This window comes from Hippocampus guttulatus, chromosome 10 (assembly GCF_054856545.1).
Source record: "Hippocampus guttulatus isolate MCC_2025c chromosome 10, RoL_Hgut_1.0, whole genome shotgun sequence".
Classification (NCBI taxonomy): Eukaryota; Metazoa; Chordata; class Actinopteri; order Syngnathiformes; family Syngnathidae; genus Hippocampus; species Hippocampus guttulatus.
Genome location: NC_141270.1, coordinates 2,225,071 through 2,242,653, shown reverse-complemented (window position 1 = coordinate 2,242,653; position 17,583 = coordinate 2,225,071). Strand labels below are relative to the sequence as shown.

The window sequence follows — 17,583 nt, the reverse complement described above, 5'->3', positions numbered from 1 at the left end:
AGAGACGGTTTGACAGAAGGCGAGCTGGTTTGGAAGATGTGTTCAGGAGGAACTTGACTTTGCCATAGTTGCGGGCTTCAGTGGGCCTTTTAAACATTCTAACGGGGAGATTTGTTATGTTCTGTCGTCTTCTCGGCACACTTGAGTCATACTTGGAAAAAAGACAACGTGCATCTTGATTATTAGAGTTGTACTGTGCTGTTTTTTTGATGACCGTGGCTCACAGACACACAAAAAAAAAAAAGACCAAATGATGGGAAAATAAGAATTTTTAAAATTAAAGTTAGGAATTGAACATTTGGCTTCTGTTTTGACACGTCAGCTGACGTCTCGATCAAAATTGTACCCAGTAATTATTTATGAAAACAAGAATTTGTCACCGTTATGTAGTGACTGGCTTCTTTTTGTACATGTCGGCTGACATCCAAATTCCATGAACGATTCACCATCTGCTTCAGTTTGTTTGATTCTACATGAGTCTTATGGGTACACACACAAAAAAAAAGTGTAGATATTTTTTGTTCATGCGCACGGAAAAAAAATGTGTGTTATCTTAACTACAAAAATCTAAAGCTGACCTAATTACGCTTCAAAAAAATACAGTAGCTTCATTCACAGAAGTTACTTAACACAGTTGTAGTTTCTCATTTTGAATCCCAATAATGGCTTTGAGTTACATAATGCCTTTCAGAGGACCAAAGGACACTCTCTGGCTTAGTCAGGGAGAGGGAGGGGGGGGGGGGAGTGGTGGAATTGTGTGCAAAAAAACAGAAATGTTTGTCAACGTTGGATCAACTCAGTGGTCGTGTCGGATATAATCAGCAGCATACTTAGAGATGATATTTGTAATCATCTATTCCTTTTCGTGTAGGTTTACCTTTCACTGGAATTTGATCAGTATCCGCTGTGAATATATTTTTTATTTGTTGACAATCAGATGAGTCCGGTTTTTATCGTTTCCCGTCGCGCCCCCCGTCCTGGCTTATTTTGCGACTCGTCGCATCCCCTTCCACCGCAGGGTGCAGCACTGTCTTCCCAGTCCTCATAAAACGGACAGAAACACTTTCATGCGTCCTATACTTTCTTATCCTGTTCTTTTTCAGGGGGGGGGGTTCAGTTTTGTCTCTCAGTCTGACCGCGCCAAACCCTCATCCTGTCTGACTGCATTTCCAATAAATATCTGTCAAAAACACGGAGGAAGAATAGAAGTCCCCAAAACGAAAAAAAAATAATAAACAGTTGTGGCATAAAAAGGCAGACAGATCGATCATGATCAGAATTATTCAAATGTATTCGTCTGTTAATTTTGGTAACAGTCGTTAGTTGAGCTTTTAAACTGTAAAAGGAATCATTTTTAACCACTGAAGACTCCAATCACATTTTTTTGTTTTGCCCGAGAGGCCTCAAAACCAAATGAATCGGCTAAACGTGCGTTTTTCATCTCTTCGCGCCAGCCAAACTCGCCGGTCGTCCGCCGAGAGTGACGCCGCAGTGGCCACGATGCAAACGATCCAGACCGTGGAGACCCAAGTGCCTTTTCTCAAAGAGAGTTTCTTCACCAGCACCTTCAAAAACAAGCGGAAGAGCAGCGCCGCCGGCGTCCCGCGCCGGCAACAGCAGCAGCAGCAGCGGCAGCAGCGGCCCTCTCCGGGGGCACAGCCGCCAGCGCCGTACATTTCCGGTCTTCCCGAGCATCGGCGCTTTCGCTCCAACAGCAGCCCGTTATGCAACAGATCTGAATGGAGGGGAGCGGATGGGGCCGGGAAGGAGGGGCAAAGGGAGGGGGAGGATCAGAGCGCCGGAGAAGCCCCGACCGGGAGGGGCGGCGTGCGGGGGATGAGCGTCGGCGGCGGCGGCGAGCCCACGTCGGCTGTCACCGCCAGTCTCCGCCTCCTCTCGTCGTCACCGGCAGAGGCATCCTCGCGGCCGCCTCCGACGGCGGGATTCGGCCCAGGAGCCCGCGAGGACCGCCGGCCGCACGCCCACCCTCGACCCCAGCAGCACGGCCTCTTAGCCAGGGGGGTGCGCCTGCTCCGCAGCATGGGCAACCAGGAGGCCAAGCAGAAGAAAGGAGGCGACGGCGCGTGCCAGGCCGGCGAGAGGGAAGCCGAGAAGAAATCCAAAAAGTCCAACAGGACCGGCAAAGGGGAACAAAACCAGAAGAGGAAATCCAAGTCGGATTCCAAGGTTTCGGTCTTCTCCGGGATGAAGCTCAGGAGGACCTCCAAGGCCAAGGGATGGTCCAAGGATGACTTGCCGGACGACGAAAGGTCGGTAAAAGCGGGCCTTAAACCCGCAACGGGGGCCAGCCTATCCGCCGACGAGGCGGCGATGCTGTCGGATTTCGAGGGCGATCTAAGCCGCTTGACGGCGGGCAGCCGGCGATCCGCGGCCGACGAATGGTGCCGCTGGGGATCCGACGCGGACGACTACAGTTTCCACTCGGCGGCCGGCGACGCCGAGGATCTTCTGTCCGACATCCAACAAGCCGTGGGGGTCCAGCTCGAAGACTCCGCCTTCCGGGGGAGCGGCGCCGCCGACGAGCTCTCGTCCCGTCGAGCTTCGAGCTTGGACGAGGACGTCGCCCCTCCCCGTCGGAACGACGAAGCCGAGAACGAAAGTCCGCTCGCGTCTCGAGATCCGTCTGCGCCCGCGTCGCCGAGCGAGAGCGGACCGGCGTCCTCCGCGCCGGACACGGAGAAGAGCAGCGGGAGCCTTTTCCCAAAGACCAACAGCACCTACAGCTTCCCGGACACGTTGACCACCACCCCCTCCTCTTATGAGAGTGCCGAGGATGACCTGGAGAGCCCGTTCCCGCCCCGGACCGCTCAAGGCGAATTACCTGCCGCGCCGTGTGACCCGGTCCGACCCGGAGGTCCAGGCCCCGCGGTCGCTCACAAGAGCGCGAGCAGCACGGACTTGTCTTCGCGGCGAGGGAAGGAATACCACAAGACCGGACGCGACTTCCCGTCTCTGAGGAAGAACGGTAGCCTGTCCAACGGCCCGCTGACGACCGAGAACCCGACCGCGCCCGCTTCGGCCGCGCCCCCATCCGCTGTCAAACTCCACCCCCCGGTGTTCCCCTCGTATATCAAGACCACCACCAGGCAACTCACCTCCCCCGTCGGCTCTCCGCTCACCAGCCCCCGTGTCCCCAGGAGAACAGACTCGGGGGAACCCCGAGTCTTCCAGGGAGTCGGGGGCCGCAAGCAGAGGTCCAGCTCCATCGCGGGGCCGCTCGGCGCATCGGCCGACTGGTGCGGAGAGCCCGACGGGGGGGATGGCGCCGTCTTCTCGGAACCGGAGCAAGCGGAGAAGGGAGCGACGGGCGGCGGCGCTTACTGGACGGTGGGCTCCAGGAGAGCCCAGTATGGACACTCCAGGTCTTCCAGGGGGGCCGCTTCCTACCTGGACATCTTCTCTGGTGAGTTGCGATGAAGCGTACGTTGTTTGTCATTCTCTGCCGGCTCAAAGGTCAAGTTTCAGCTGCAGCTTTGCGATTTTTTTTTTTTTTTGTGGGGCCTTCTGGAGCAGCTTGACGCATGCGTCGTAGAATATTTCGGACCTTTAAATCTCAAAATTTTCAATGAGGACATCGTACAGAAATTACAACAGGGCACAAAACTAAAAAAAATGCGTACAATCCAAAGCCAAATAGTCCTTAATCAGAATCTTGGGACAATTGTGTTGACCCGAGGGTGTGCCGCATTCCAGGAGCATGCGGCAGAAAAACAGACCAAATGACCAAATTCAGTCTCAATCTGGGCAATTCTGATCAGCTAACATGTTGACTAGTTAGCACAAGATCAGTTTAGTGACTCACCGATGTACGATCGCATGCTTCCTATCAGTACTTTGTAAATCAAGGATGAATGAAGAAGTGCTCGATGGCGCCTTCTGTAGAAAGTAGAGCAGAAAACAAGACATCTACTTTGCAAAATGGTCTCCGAAAAAAACGGACAAAAAAAAAAAAATCTCATGAAAAGAAACATTAGGGTTTGGATTATCATTCGTCTTTAATGAAGAAAAAAAACAAAAAAAACAAAAACAAAATATAACTCGACAGGGTGTCTGGACACAGACATGAGAAATGACATTTTCATTGAACAAATGACATCTTAAATCTGATTTTCGATTATTGGGATGCTTTAGGTCGTTGGGCTTTCCGAGAGGGATGTAACTACGTAGTCACGAGTGAAAGTGGTGGGCGCTCACACATTTTCAATGAAGTGGGTTGCGGCGGTGATTGTCATTGAGTACACCGGCTTGCTTTTGCAATTTGAAATTGTGAAATATTGTCATACTACTTTTTTTTTTTTTTTGCACACAAAATGTATAAATGGTGTCATGCTGGTTTTTCATCATTTGTAAACCACAAAGTTCAATCAGCATTTGACCAAAAAGTTATTATGGAACTGTTTAAAAAAATTAAAAAATCATCCTAATTTGCATCGCAAATTTAATCCCGTTCACAAAATAACTTTTGCTCGAAAATCTGAGCTATTGAATGTGCGTCATTATAAGGCCCAAAAACAACGCTACCTTGTTCCTCTTCTGACGCATTAAATGAGCTCAGCTGCTTTCCGATGCGTGTGTGTGTGTGTGTGCATGTGCGCGCGTGTTTGCGTGCCCTACAACAACTGATGACACGGCGATACACGCATTTACCCACAATGCATCAGTGGAGATGGATGCTAAGCCAAAGTGGCACTTTATCTGCGTGGCAAATACGAGTCATGACGTGACGTCATTTCAAATTTCATCAGAGCCAATCCAACAGAGAGGTGCATTCTTTTCACAAACAAGTTGCATTAGTGTCCTTTCGCTGTTGCAAATCTCAAGACAGACTCCGACAGTGTGCGAGGGTGTGCGCTCGGTCTCGCCGTGCACTCCGTCAGCACCGCATGTGATGCTGCGGAATTTTGTGGAGCTTTCCAGGTCACACGCAGCCCTGAGGAGGGAAGACGTCGAAGGGGGGTGGGGGGGGGGGGGGGGGGGAGGAAGCAGAGCCACAAGGATTTGCAAGAGCCAGCCATGCGGAAAAATTGACATTATTCCCTTTTCGTTTTATTGAACTCGATTTCTTCGGCGACTGGAATATCGTTTTAGACTTTGGTTGCATTACGATACAGCATCCTGTGTGCGCAGCTGTCCCCAAAAGTCTCTTAAAATTACACTCGTGCAATTTCACGACAGCCGGTTCAGGAGCTGGAAGATAAATTTGGCCGCTACAAAATTACGAGCGCTCGGTTTGGAAAGACGCTGTCAGATGGGTCAATTTATACATAATATGATACAATGCAGTTCTACAGATATTAAAAGTTATACACACGCTGGTGTACCCAGTGAAAAATGTAACTGTGAAATTCCACGTCAGCATCCTTTGTTTCCAGTACGGGTGAAAATATAGCAAAATCATATATTAAAAAAACAACAACAACAACAAAACACTGCCACATGCATTAAAAACGTTTCACCTATTCTTGCTCTCATTCATACAGAAGCCCAGCGTGCTTGCTTCAAGCGCTGTGTCACTCCCAGTTGAAGTTTATAGTAAAGCTGGCAGATAGAAAGTAATATTGAATTAAAAACCAACTAAAATGGTCAACCAACGCATAATTATTAACCTTCATTCCATCAAAAGAAAGTCTGCTACCTTCATGAAAACTCTTGCAAAAACACCCTAAGCGGGCAAATGAAAATTAGCAATACAATTAAATCACTGAGATCACGCGTTTGCAGAAGTGCGTGTAGCCTCTGATAACTGAGGATGTGGGTGTGCTTAGATTCACATTGAAAATCTTGTTAAATCCTGCAGGTGTGTGGACTTTTTTTAACCAACTGCAGTTTAGTTGGGGGGGACTTTGCGCCGCATCACAAAATCAGGTGGAGCTGCATCGTTAACACCTTAACATCACGTGGCAGAAATTTGCAAGCGTTTAATTATCACCTCCCAAAGTCTGTTGTCTATTTTAAACAAACTGCTTCCGTCAACTCCTCAGACGAGTCTGCGTTGTGTGTCTGAAGGATGAAGTTCTTCCCATTCCGCAAAACGTTGGCACTAATTGGAAGTGTGTCTTCAGGCCGCGCTCTGCTGGACAGGCTGTGCATGAACCAGGAGGACGGCTCGTCGGAGGAGCAGGCCGAGGAAATGTGTCGGCGAATGTTGACTCGGGGCCTGCTGCACCCCTTCAGCGACAACGGAGGGGCCCGCCGCGGCGACGCCAAGCCCGCTTTTAACGTAAGACCACGCCCCACAATTAGGAAGGCTGATTAAAATGCAAGCATTGAGGGGAAAGGTGCACGATGCCATCGCTCTCATCTATCCAGACATGCTTTTCATGGGCCGAGGTGGCAAATCGCACTCTGTCTGCACTTTAGTAAGTAATTGGGTAGTAGAAGGAAAAAAAAAGTGCAGACATTGAAATGTGTCAAGTTGAAGATAAATCTTGCACTGGTCAACAAATGAACTCGCTGTTTGAATCGGAGATGCAAGTACACTTTTCTAGATGATTTTTTTGCGTTAATCCTTGATCTGACCTTTTTTTTCTAGCACATCAGGTTTAGAATGCATAATAATAAGAATGCAGCAATGTGACATAATCTAGGAAACATTTATGAATATTCTTACTGAAACTTCATACCTAGAGATTACATCATATGGGAAAACTCTATTTTGCAAGCTTTTATTGGTGTAAAAAAAACTACAGTATTTTCAAACATGGCGTGCGATAGTGCAAGAGTGTAGTTTTAGTAAATAGTCACCAAGGACGCTGCCCAGCTTCAACAAAAAACAGCAGCTAGAAATACTAAGCTAACCATTCGTCTGTAAACAAGCTAACATTAGCCACGGCTGCTACGCTGGTAGCACATTCATATTCATCCATCCATCCGTATTCCATATCACAAGTCGACCACCGGGCCGCCGCTAGTAGCATATTGTGTTCATAATAGTGTTAGTCAAACAAATTTCATTGAATGCTATTTGAATTTTTCTATAATTTGGGGGGAATGCAGTGAGTTAACACTCTGAAAACAAAAGAGCTAAAGGTACCTGTCGAGTACAAATGTTGCTAATTGACGCTTCTGAATTCTTCCAGCTACCTGTAGTCTTCTCGCGCGTCTTCTGTTTGCTAGTTATGTACCCAATACTTAGCAAAAGAAATATGGGCAATTATTTCCTCCTAATGGTGGATATTCGACACTACTGTACTGTCTACAATTGTCCATAATTCATATTATTTATTGAGCAGTATGTCGGCATGTTGCAAACTCAGTTGTCCGGGTGAAAAGTCTTGATTTCGCTCGTGACAGTCATTATATTTAAATGCCCTGTTTAAGTTTTTAGTCTTGTGGTTCCAAGCACACTGTAGTTCCGTGGCTTTTCAATGTCATCGCTTCCGGCGGTGCGTGCGTCTTAAGGAAAGGCATTGTTTGATACAAAAGGCCATCCTGAAACACACGCATCCACGTTCATGGCCTTTCCGCGCATGACTGGATTAAAACGCCTCTGACACCCACTCACACGGTCACAATCGCCGATGCTCGTGTAGACCATCTGCTGACCATGTTATGTAACCGCTCCACGTGACTCCATCCAGTTTAGCCATCCTGCTCATCCCAGGCAGAAAAAATATATATATATATTCAGTCAGAGGTTCATTATTCAATTAGTCAGTCTTGCCAAAACTAACTAGGGTAATTGTGCATTCACTTTTTCTCTTTTAAAACTGAGAGATGCAAAGGCTTTAGCATCATGTGAAGGCGGTAAAAAGAAAAGGGGGGGGGGGGGGATGGAACATTTAATTGCCTTTAGGGGACATGAAGCATAAGTGGCTGAAATTAATTAGCTTTGGGGAGACATTAAACATGAGCTGCGCTTTTTGTTAAGCATAATCAAAGCACAGAGTGTTCACTGAAAGAAAAAAAAACTATCTTATTTACAGCTTATATATGCCTGAAAGGAAACGCATTTTATTTTATGGGGTTGTTTTGATGTTATTTATGCCTGTCCTCAATTTATCTAATTAGCCAAAGCAAATAGGTGCGGTCGTGATTTAATTAAAAAAAAAACAATCGTACATTTGGAACCTAAACGTAGTGAATGTTGCTTCTAACACGCTAATTGAATTTGTCATAATTTTGTTTTTATAATCAATTTGTTGTTAATAATATCAAATTTAGGGTCAATACTGTATGAAGTGACATACAGTTAGCACTCGCTAAATAACGTTTGAGACTTATTGTGGGTTCAGAGCATCATGAATTAAAAAATGTTTTCTAGCTAATTAAATATATCGCAACACGGCTAATGGGAGCGAATTGTAATCCAGGACAGGTAGTTAAGACAGAAACGACCATTGGGACTCTTCCAATGACTTTATTAAACAAACAATAACAAAACACAGTTAACACAAGCACATTAACCAACACCTCAAATAACACAGCCACTGAACACCCAAGTGGCTATGCGTATAGGCATGAACTAGCCGGCCCTAAATTGCGTCCTCACAAGTTCACAGGTTAGTGCTGACAAAAGAAAAAAAAAAAGAAATAGTTTGACAAGCTTGATTTATATTGTGGCTCTTAATCAAAGTCAACTGAGACAGGCTCCAGTTTTTCTTGTGATCCTGAACAGTGCCCAGTAATTGACAAGCTACGAGTCCATGGTGTACCCCGCCTCTCCCCTCAAGCTAGCAAAGATAAGCTCCAGCTCACCTAATGGCGACGTTAATGAGGACAAGCACGACACAAAATGAATAAATGGATAGATGAATCGAAAGTACAGTTTGGTTCTTTGTCATAGGAATGTATTTGCCACTATGTCTTACCTGCATGCAGGGGGAGCAGCTGTACACATGGGCGACTGTGGGGCTGCCGGTGTCCTCGCACCTATGGGAGCTCTACGGTGAGAGAACACCGACCAGACCGCAGCGTTCCAGATTACCCTTGAAGACCCAGTCAGCAGTACCATCTCAACCTCAGGTTGGTAGCATCTGTGGGTACTGCAAGGGGGAAAAACGTAAGGACCCTGGGAAACATTATGAGCCTAAGTGACCCCCTCCTTATAGCATGACCACTAATCCTGTATATGGAAACAATATCAAAATCTAAAAGTTGCCACCAGAGGTCAGGCTTGTCTCATTTGACCAAGCACAGGGGTCCCTTGTTTCGTACAACAAGTAATAAATAAGAGAATGGCTGAACATTCTCTTTCCGTTCAACTATGCGACCACAAGTTGCAAATGTGTTGTGGTAGTAGTGGTCCACCCTGCCCCCTCGCCTCATCTGAGGCCCAATGAGACTCACTGTCTCTGGGGTCAAATCTCTCGCTATCCCACTCATCCAGTCTGGAGCCATGAGGTCTGATGGAGTCTAGACATTGTAGACTTTGTTGACCCGCATGTAGCTTACATCTGGCTCTTTTTTTGATTTGGGTATTTGGGACTGATATATATATATATATATATATATATATAAGATAATAGATGATATGTCGAGAAAAGTCTGCCAACATACACGCTTGGATGTGTTATTCTTTCTCATTTGCATGACCGAGTGTATTAGAAGTGTTGATGGGGACCCGATTTGTTTTTTGTTTTTTCCAAGTTGCGATCTGTCACTTGGTTTATTATTTTTTTCCCCCCGTTCAACTAAACAGACCAACGTATCAAACCAAGTCAATTTGTTCGTAAAGTGAGACAAGATCATTATTATTTCAGTGAACTTTTATGAATTGTTATTTTTTTGGGCTGGTGTGAGGTGAGATTTTTGTATGTATGTAAAATATGTTGCGCCTTGGCTCAGGAAAGGTTAGGTTACAATGTTCCAATGAATCTGTTAAGCACTGTATATTTGACTTGGTCATGGTTTCTTGTGCGCTGACAGACAGAACCCAACAGGTTGAGGTCAGCGCAGTCTTCCTCCGAGGACGACGGTGGCGTCATATCCCAGCTTGAGAAGACCATCCTCGACCTTCGCGTGAAGATAGCCGTGCTGCAGAGTCAGCAGGTTTCCTCCACGAAAGCCAGCGGGGATGTTGGCAGGAGCCAGGAGGCGTTTGTCCAGACCTCGCCGCTTGGAGATGGACTTCAGAGGGATGGGACCGGCGGCCTCCTCAAACCTGAGGGCTTTGTCTGCGCGTGCCAACAGAGGCAGCAAAACAAGACGATGCCACCTCCTCCCCCACCTTTACCTGGACTTGGATCTTGTCCACCCCCTCCTCCACCACCATTACCTGGACTTGGATCTTGCCCACCTCCTCCTCCACCGCCTTTACCTGGACTAGGATCCTGTCCGCCGCCTCCACCTCCACCATCCGGTTTTGGAGCGCCACCCCCGCCTCCTCCTCCCCCCCCAGGTATGGGGCCGCCCCCACCTCCCGGAATGGGCCCCCCTCCTCCACCACCACCCCCAGGCTTAGGCCCCCCACTGCCACCACCGCCGGGCCCTGGGTTCTCCAAGATGGTCCAGGAAGCCGCCCCTGCCAAGGCTGTGATTGAGCCCCCCAAGCCAATGAAGCCCCTTTACTGGACGCGCATTCAGCTGCACGCCAAGAAGTAAGAACACGAAGAGAGATAGGCATCGCTGGCACCGAGCTATTCCCCACGTAGGAGAGAGGAAACTTGTCCACTTAAGATAAAGATCTGCCGCATACTGTGAGGCGATGGGGATGCTAAACCTTGCGGAAAATGAATGCGATGCAGTCCAGGCACTGTGACTGCAAATGAATTGTAATGCAACACATTTTGCTTCCTAAATTAAGTTAGGCACATCATACTGAGAACTTGAAACAGGCTGCCTAATTTGCCCCATAACTGCCAATTCATAAATCAGCATGGTTAACATCGTGGTTAGCATGTCTGCCTCCCAGTTCTGAGGTTTGGGTTCGATCGAATTCAGCCTTCCTTCAGATATATCCCCAAAATTTTGGATTCTTTCTTGGTCCTGGTGACACTCAAAAATGTTTATGAGCCAAGACTGCAGTGGAAAAGGTTTAAAACTGAACACGTGGATAGCTTTTGTGCAGTATTGTACTCGTTCTACGTGTTTGTATGTTTTCACTGAACATTATTTCTGTCTTTCTGCAGGCAGAGCGGTTCATTGGTTTGGGAGAAAATTCAAGAACCAACCGTGGACTTTGAAGAATTTGTGGACCTCTTCTCCAAGAGTGCCGTCAAGGAAAAGAAAAAGCCCATTTCTGACACGATCAGCAAATCCAAAGCCAAGCAGGTATGATGTTTTAAAAACTTTAATATAAATATGTACTTGGATGATTGGGGATACCTCTGGGCTCTTTTCTTGTCCCACTGAGGAATGCTTACAGGGAGGCAGTTATGTGGTGTGAGCTCTGGCTCCCGTCAGACTCCCGGTTGACCATATGATGGCAGCCGGCCAGTATTTCGCGTGCGGTGAAAAGAAACCTCGCGGTGGCGATGACTCCTCATCGAGAGCAGGGGGAGGAGAAAAAAAGAAAAAAGAAGTGAGGTTTGGGGGATCGAAGCCTGGGAGCCGTATTTCATGATGTGGTTCCTCCCATTGTGCTCGCTGTGTGATTCACGTTTCTGTGCCAGAGCGTCTCTCTTTGCCAGCACGCTTCATGCTACGCCATCAATCAGCCAGCGACAAAATGTTTGATCTGCAATTCAAACATGTTCTTGTCATGATTTGTATTATTTGTGATAAAAGCAAAATTGTGTGTTTCAATTGTGAATAGCACAAATAATATTGTTCCCGGGAAGTCCGTGCGGAATCATCTGACAGTTTACGAAGAGGAAATGTGGTTTTTAGGAATGAAAATGATTTCATGAGAGTGGGTGACTTCCAACTGACATGCGAACATCGACCAAAAACTTTCTGTTGAAGTGAAAGTTAGATACTCGCAAAAAAACAACAAAAAAAAACCCTCCAATAAAGTCCAATTGACTTCTTTTCGGGGGCCATCTCATATCAAAAGCTTTGAATTCTTTTTGTATCCGGCCTCTGTTCTTTTTCATTTCAATGAATCAAGGAGTTCTGAGAACAGTTAAGTGGACTTTAAATCACTTTAATCTTCATTTCATCACTCCCTGTGAACATAGTGAGGACAGAATGTGGCCGCCATGCAGCCAAACATTTGCAAGCATGGAGCTCAAAGCGTTGGACTCTCTTTTCTTCCATTTGAACATTTTCAACCAGATTGTGTCTGAATGTGATTTGCCATCCGATGCTCTTGGCTTTCACAGGCATAATGCTTTTAGCCTTAACGCCTCAAATCACTGACCACTGATTCTCCGGCTATATTTCTTTTGTTCAATGTAACGGACCGCAAAGGACGTTTTCCTATGCAAGTAAGCGTTGCTTTACCTTCGAGATGCATGATCCAGGATGTCCCGTTTGCCAATCTTCCCAGCCCTCCGTGGAGAGCCGGTGACCACATCACCAAGCAACTCTTTTCTGGCGTCCGTTCCACTATTAGGAAAGACAAGTGACAAATTAGGAGAGACAAATTGATGGATGTGGTTCGGTTCGATGCCAGTGGTCATGGCAGCACGGCATTGCTTTCGGATGTTCTCAAAACACAACGCAAATGAGAAAATGACCGCCAAAAAAAGAAAATCGTGCCTGAGCCCATTTCTTTTGTAATGATCTAAACAGAATAATTAGAACGTAATGCTTGTTTCATATAAAATTTCCAAAATGGACTGTCATTTTAAATTTAGATTGGAGGACCCCGCCCCCCTCCCCCTGATATTTCATAAGAGCAAAAGCTCAACAATTTAGCCACCCCGAACCAATTTCATGAGGAAATACATTGTCAATGGGCTCAGAAATATGCAAAAACGAATTTCCAAACAGTTCTACGCATCTATGACGTGTAAATTTGAATGGTCCAGATGGAGGAACTTTTCGATGGTTGTTCGTAGCGGAGTGATGTTTTGGCTAAGAGTGATGCGAAATGTACTACAGAAGCATTTGCGACGTCCCCACGAGAACCTGTGAATCCTCTTTACACTTCAGCGACTCTAGAAGGCATTTTTTTTTTTTTTACCCTCAAACGAGATACAGACAGAAGCTAGTCCTTTACTTTCAAGTTCAATGAAGGATAGACTGGTTAAGGTATGCGTTAACCACAGGCTTAATCATTTGAATCTATGCTAATTTCGCGAGCGTCCTTCTGGTGTTTCGTATATAGTGTTAGCATTAAGCTAGTGGACGTTTGTTAGACGTGTGTGTGTTAAATGTGCGTTCAACTTAAACTGAGTGACAACAAACAATTCGGTGCAAACGCAGTTGGACTCAAAAATTGTTCGCTCTCTGCCAAACTACACACATCACAATCATGGAGTGCAGCATAGTCGTCGTTGTATTTTTACCGCACCCCCCCCCCCCCCACCCCCCCAAAACAATGATTTAATGTTAGTGTATTCAGGCACTATCATTTTTCTTTTCTCTTCAGTTTGACCTTACAACATTTGCCTTGGTTGGCAAATAATAACATGAAACGTTTTCTTTTTCTACCAGCCATAGACGTTGTTCGTCATGACTTGGAGATGACGGTGGCGGTAAAGTGTATTGGGACATCATAAATCAACGAGACAGCATTATAATTTCATATAAATGTTTGTGGTTAGTCGGCTTGTGTTGCACTCCCACACAAGGAAAATGTCAAAGGGGCTTGAAGGGTGGGATGGGGGCGGGGGGGGGGGGGCTGGAATGAGCCTGTCTTTTGTAACATGTCAATTATTAAATGCTTTCAAGAGTTTTTTTTTCTTTACAGTTGCTCTCACATAGTTATCTTTTTTGTTGTTGTCCACATTGATTTTTAGGTGGTGAAGCTTTTGAGCAACAAGCGTTCTCAGGCCGTCGGTATCCTGATGTCCAGCATCCATCTTGACATGAAGGACATCCAAAATGGTGAGTTTCTAATGAGTCTCGTGAGGATATGGGACATTATCCAAGTATCCCGAAGTCCAAAAAAAAGAAGAAATGGTTAAATCTCAGCGGAGGGTCAAGTCAAAGTTTCATCGGAATTGAACTTTTTGGAGAATGTGTCTTCCATAAACCGAGAGTGTTTCTGAGCAAACGAGGCAGATTGGATTGTGTTTACATTTGGGGAACTTGTCATCTGCTTCCTCTTTTACTTGAACAAAAATCATTTCCTTGCCCTAATTTGGCCTTGGCTTCTGACCAGGATTTGCTCGCTCTTCTACTCTAATAAAGCACAGTCCCTGTGCTTTTGAGTAACGTCTGCCGCCTAGTGGTGAACCCTGCTATTTCAACTAAAAACTCATCAGCCACAGTCAACATTTTCAATCTTTAAAAATGAATCAAAGGCAATTCCGAGTGCGGGCCAGTTGCCCATCTCTGCACTCGACCACGCCACTTTGTATCGAAATACAAAATATTGCAACATGTGTAAAGCGTCCCTGCCTCCATCCTCCCACCATTTTGCGCTTTTGTTTTGGTTTCAGCCCCTCTAACAACCGCATCCGACTTGTCACCATGTTGTCGAGCGGTCTTTTGTCAAAGTGATGTCACTCGGGAGATGATGATGATGATGATGATGATAACGGAATGTCTTCCTGTTTTAGTTTGTCTCTGATTGCTCCGTCGCCGTCACTCATCGACATGTCTAAACACTCGCTCTCGTCAAAGAAGACTCGCTTTGGGGTGGGGAAAAATCTTCACTGTGATGCTTACATTTTTTTTTTTTTTGGTGACCGTAATTCACTGTTGATGCCCTCGAAGCATTTCCACTGTTTCGTAATTTGGTTTGGAACGTTTGCACATCCATCAGAGGTCAGTGCCGGAGGGCACGCGAGGGCCACGCTCGTCAGCACCGTCGTTCATCTCAAATGTTAGGACAACTTTTACCGTAGTGCCCCATTAGCGCTGATTGGAAACGTCGGCGTGTCACAGAGCGCAAGATGAGAGAGCAGATACAAGAGCTTGGGCCAAGTACACGTTCGTCGAAGCCCAACAGTGAGCCTTATGCAGCACTAGCTTGATAACGACCAAAAATGCGTGTTGTAAATAATTGTTTGATCCTATGACAGAACAAGTCTTCGGTGCTTGTTCCATTCGATGAGAACTGCTTCTCATTAAAATTTCCGATGGATCAGCATCGTGAAACCGTAATAGAATATCGAACGGATGGACAGATGCGTACATTAGTCAGTGACGTACGCGCACCACTGAACCAGTGCACTTTGCGCTTGGGTCCAAACCTCTTCAGGACGCTTATGCGAGTTCAAGTCCGAACGCATGTTTTCATGTTTGGGATTCCAATGACCTCTGAGCTGCTCGCATGTCCATGATGGAATTGATGGATGGATGGATGAAGGGTTTGGCAACCCAAAATGTTGAAAGAGCCATATTGGACCAAAAGAAAAAACAAAATATCAAAAAAACAAATATGTCTGGAGCCGCAAAAAATTAAAAGCCTAATAATGAAGACTGTATGTATCTACTTTATATTCGCTATATTAGCCTACTATCAAAAGGACTAAATTACCTTTTTTCGATCACTCAACCTCCCGCCATCGACCCGTTACTGCACACCCACGCATACGCACGCATGCCAAAATGAGCAAAAGCCATAATGGCCCCTAAGATGAACGAGCATGTTAACTATCGTCGCTAACATGTACCGTTTAAAAATGCTTCTCTCGGCCCTGCGGATTCCCATTCTTTGCCAGTACCCTGGGTGAATTGTACATAAAACACCTTTTTTTTTTTTTAAACAGCCACCTGCCTGGCATCCCGTCTTGTTAATAGAAGCGTGTGTCGCAGGCCATGATGCAAATTTTCATTGACAGAAATGTTGAATTTTAATATTTATTCGACACATTTTTACAGCATTGGAAAACGTTAAGAATGTTTGTATCTTGTTTGTCCTCCGACAGAAACTGTATTAAAATGAAAAATTCCATCCCCCATCTTTTTCCTTTTTCAATAATTTTTGAAGGGCGGCGCTAAAGAGCCGCATGCGCCTCCAGAGCCGCAGGTTGCCGACCCCCGGTTTAATGGATCTATGCATGCATGTCACTCAGATCCGACGTCACGACTGAGTGAAGGAACAGGTGAAGGTCTGGACTTTTGTGCCATGCCATTGACTTGTGAACCATTGATCAATGATGGTCCCCCAAAAAGATTTGAATCGGAGTCTGCAAATAAAAGTGTCACTCCTCCAGCCATTAAAAAAAAAAAAAAAAGACAGAAAGAAGCTCAACCTACTGATAGCGTCAGCAGTGGTCATTGGATGTCTGCCATTGTATTTGGCGGAAACGCGGCATCATTAGACAATGTTCCCCAGAGACAGGGAAAGGGGGACTTCATCCTGATCTTTGAGAGATGGGGGGGGGGGGGGTGGAACGAACCCTGCTTCACACGCTTGATTAACTATCACTTTTGATGGCGTGAATCATGCGTTTTATTTGCCGGTGATAAAGACGGCGCCGGCTGTCATGGTTTCGACATCTCCAAGGGGAAAACCACTCCCGGTTGACACGTACAGACGCTCCCTTGTGTACGTCGGCGCGGTTGCTCAGTGACCAGTCAACACATTGCTGTTGTTGTTTGTTGTCCCGTGTCCACCCGGCCCGTGACACGGTGTCTGATGCGCCAGATTTCAACGAGCCGCTCGATTGGTGTTGCAATCTTATAAAAACAGCTTGCCAGATTCTGATTCCGTTTGAATGAAAAGCAAACGGTTTGCGGAGAAGCAAATGAGGACCCGGGGGCAACCAAGCAACTTATTTTTGAGTGACAAGAACAACTGCGGTTTCGGAATTCCTCCGAGGCTTCAGGTGAACGAGATGGCAGATCCGATGGCTTGAAGCGCTTCTCTTTTAGTCGTCCGTTTCAAAACAAACTTGCCCACTGAGATCAATAATATTTGGAATAATTCATTCCAGAGTTCAGACTGTGTCCCTCGTAAAATTTGCTTCTTCAAGGGGGCACATTTTGCATTCGAGACAGCTTGTACCAAGACATTTCCTGCCAAAGGCAACTCAATAACACGCGCTTGACTTTTCCTCATTGAAAAGGATTAATATGTCATTAATCCGTTCCAGGCCACCCCTCAAAATCTGTCTCAGTAATGTTTGTGATGACATGTGCCGCAGTTTCATTTCTGTTCATTTAGCCACTCAATGCTCAGCTAGCAAATGATGAGCGCAAGACGCTAACGTTGTCGTCGACACTTTTCACTCGATGACAATAGATTCAAACACCAGTGGGGGGGGATCCAAGTCAGGTATCTGTCAGTATCGAAGATATTCGATACTGACAGTCTTGTCAGTTGAACAAAAAAAAAAAAAGAAGTAGAAAATCAAATTCAAAATCAGCCTTGCAATGTAATAGAACACAATTTTAAAATAACAAAGGCTACAATTTGGGGCCGGGGGACCAAACTACTTCATTTTGGTCATCTGGTCGGCATTATTTTTTCAAAGTAGAAATGATAAAGGAACAGATTTGTTGTAATCTAATTATTGCAAAATGCAGTGAGATTATTTTCCAAAATTGTTCAGCCCGAACTGAAACCCTCGCTCGCGTTGAATTCAAAAGCACTTCCACCTAGCCGGGGGGGTTGACCTG

At 46.0% G+C, this 17,583-nt stretch overlaps 1 protein-coding gene across 1 annotated transcript in view; it reads left to right on the top strand.

The window, feature by feature from the left end:
• The first annotated feature begins 1,447 nt into the window (after nt 1-1,447).
• The window catches only part of fmn2a (formin 2a), a 34,856-nt gene continuing 18,720 nt past the window's right edge, over nt 1,448-17,583 (top strand). The window contains exons 1-6 of the mRNA XM_086122246.1: nt 1,448-3,424; nt 6,084-6,241; nt 8,842-8,985; nt 9,889-10,559; nt 11,091-11,232; nt 13,809-13,896. Coding sequence (XP_085978372.1) covers nt 1,501-3,424; nt 6,084-6,241; nt 8,842-8,985; nt 9,889-10,559; nt 11,091-11,232; nt 13,809-13,896 — 3,127 coding nt within the window. The 5' untranslated portion in view covers nt 1,448-1,500. The remainder of the gene's footprint in view (nt 3,425-6,083; nt 6,242-8,841; nt 8,986-9,888; nt 10,560-11,090; nt 11,233-13,808; nt 13,897-17,583) is intronic.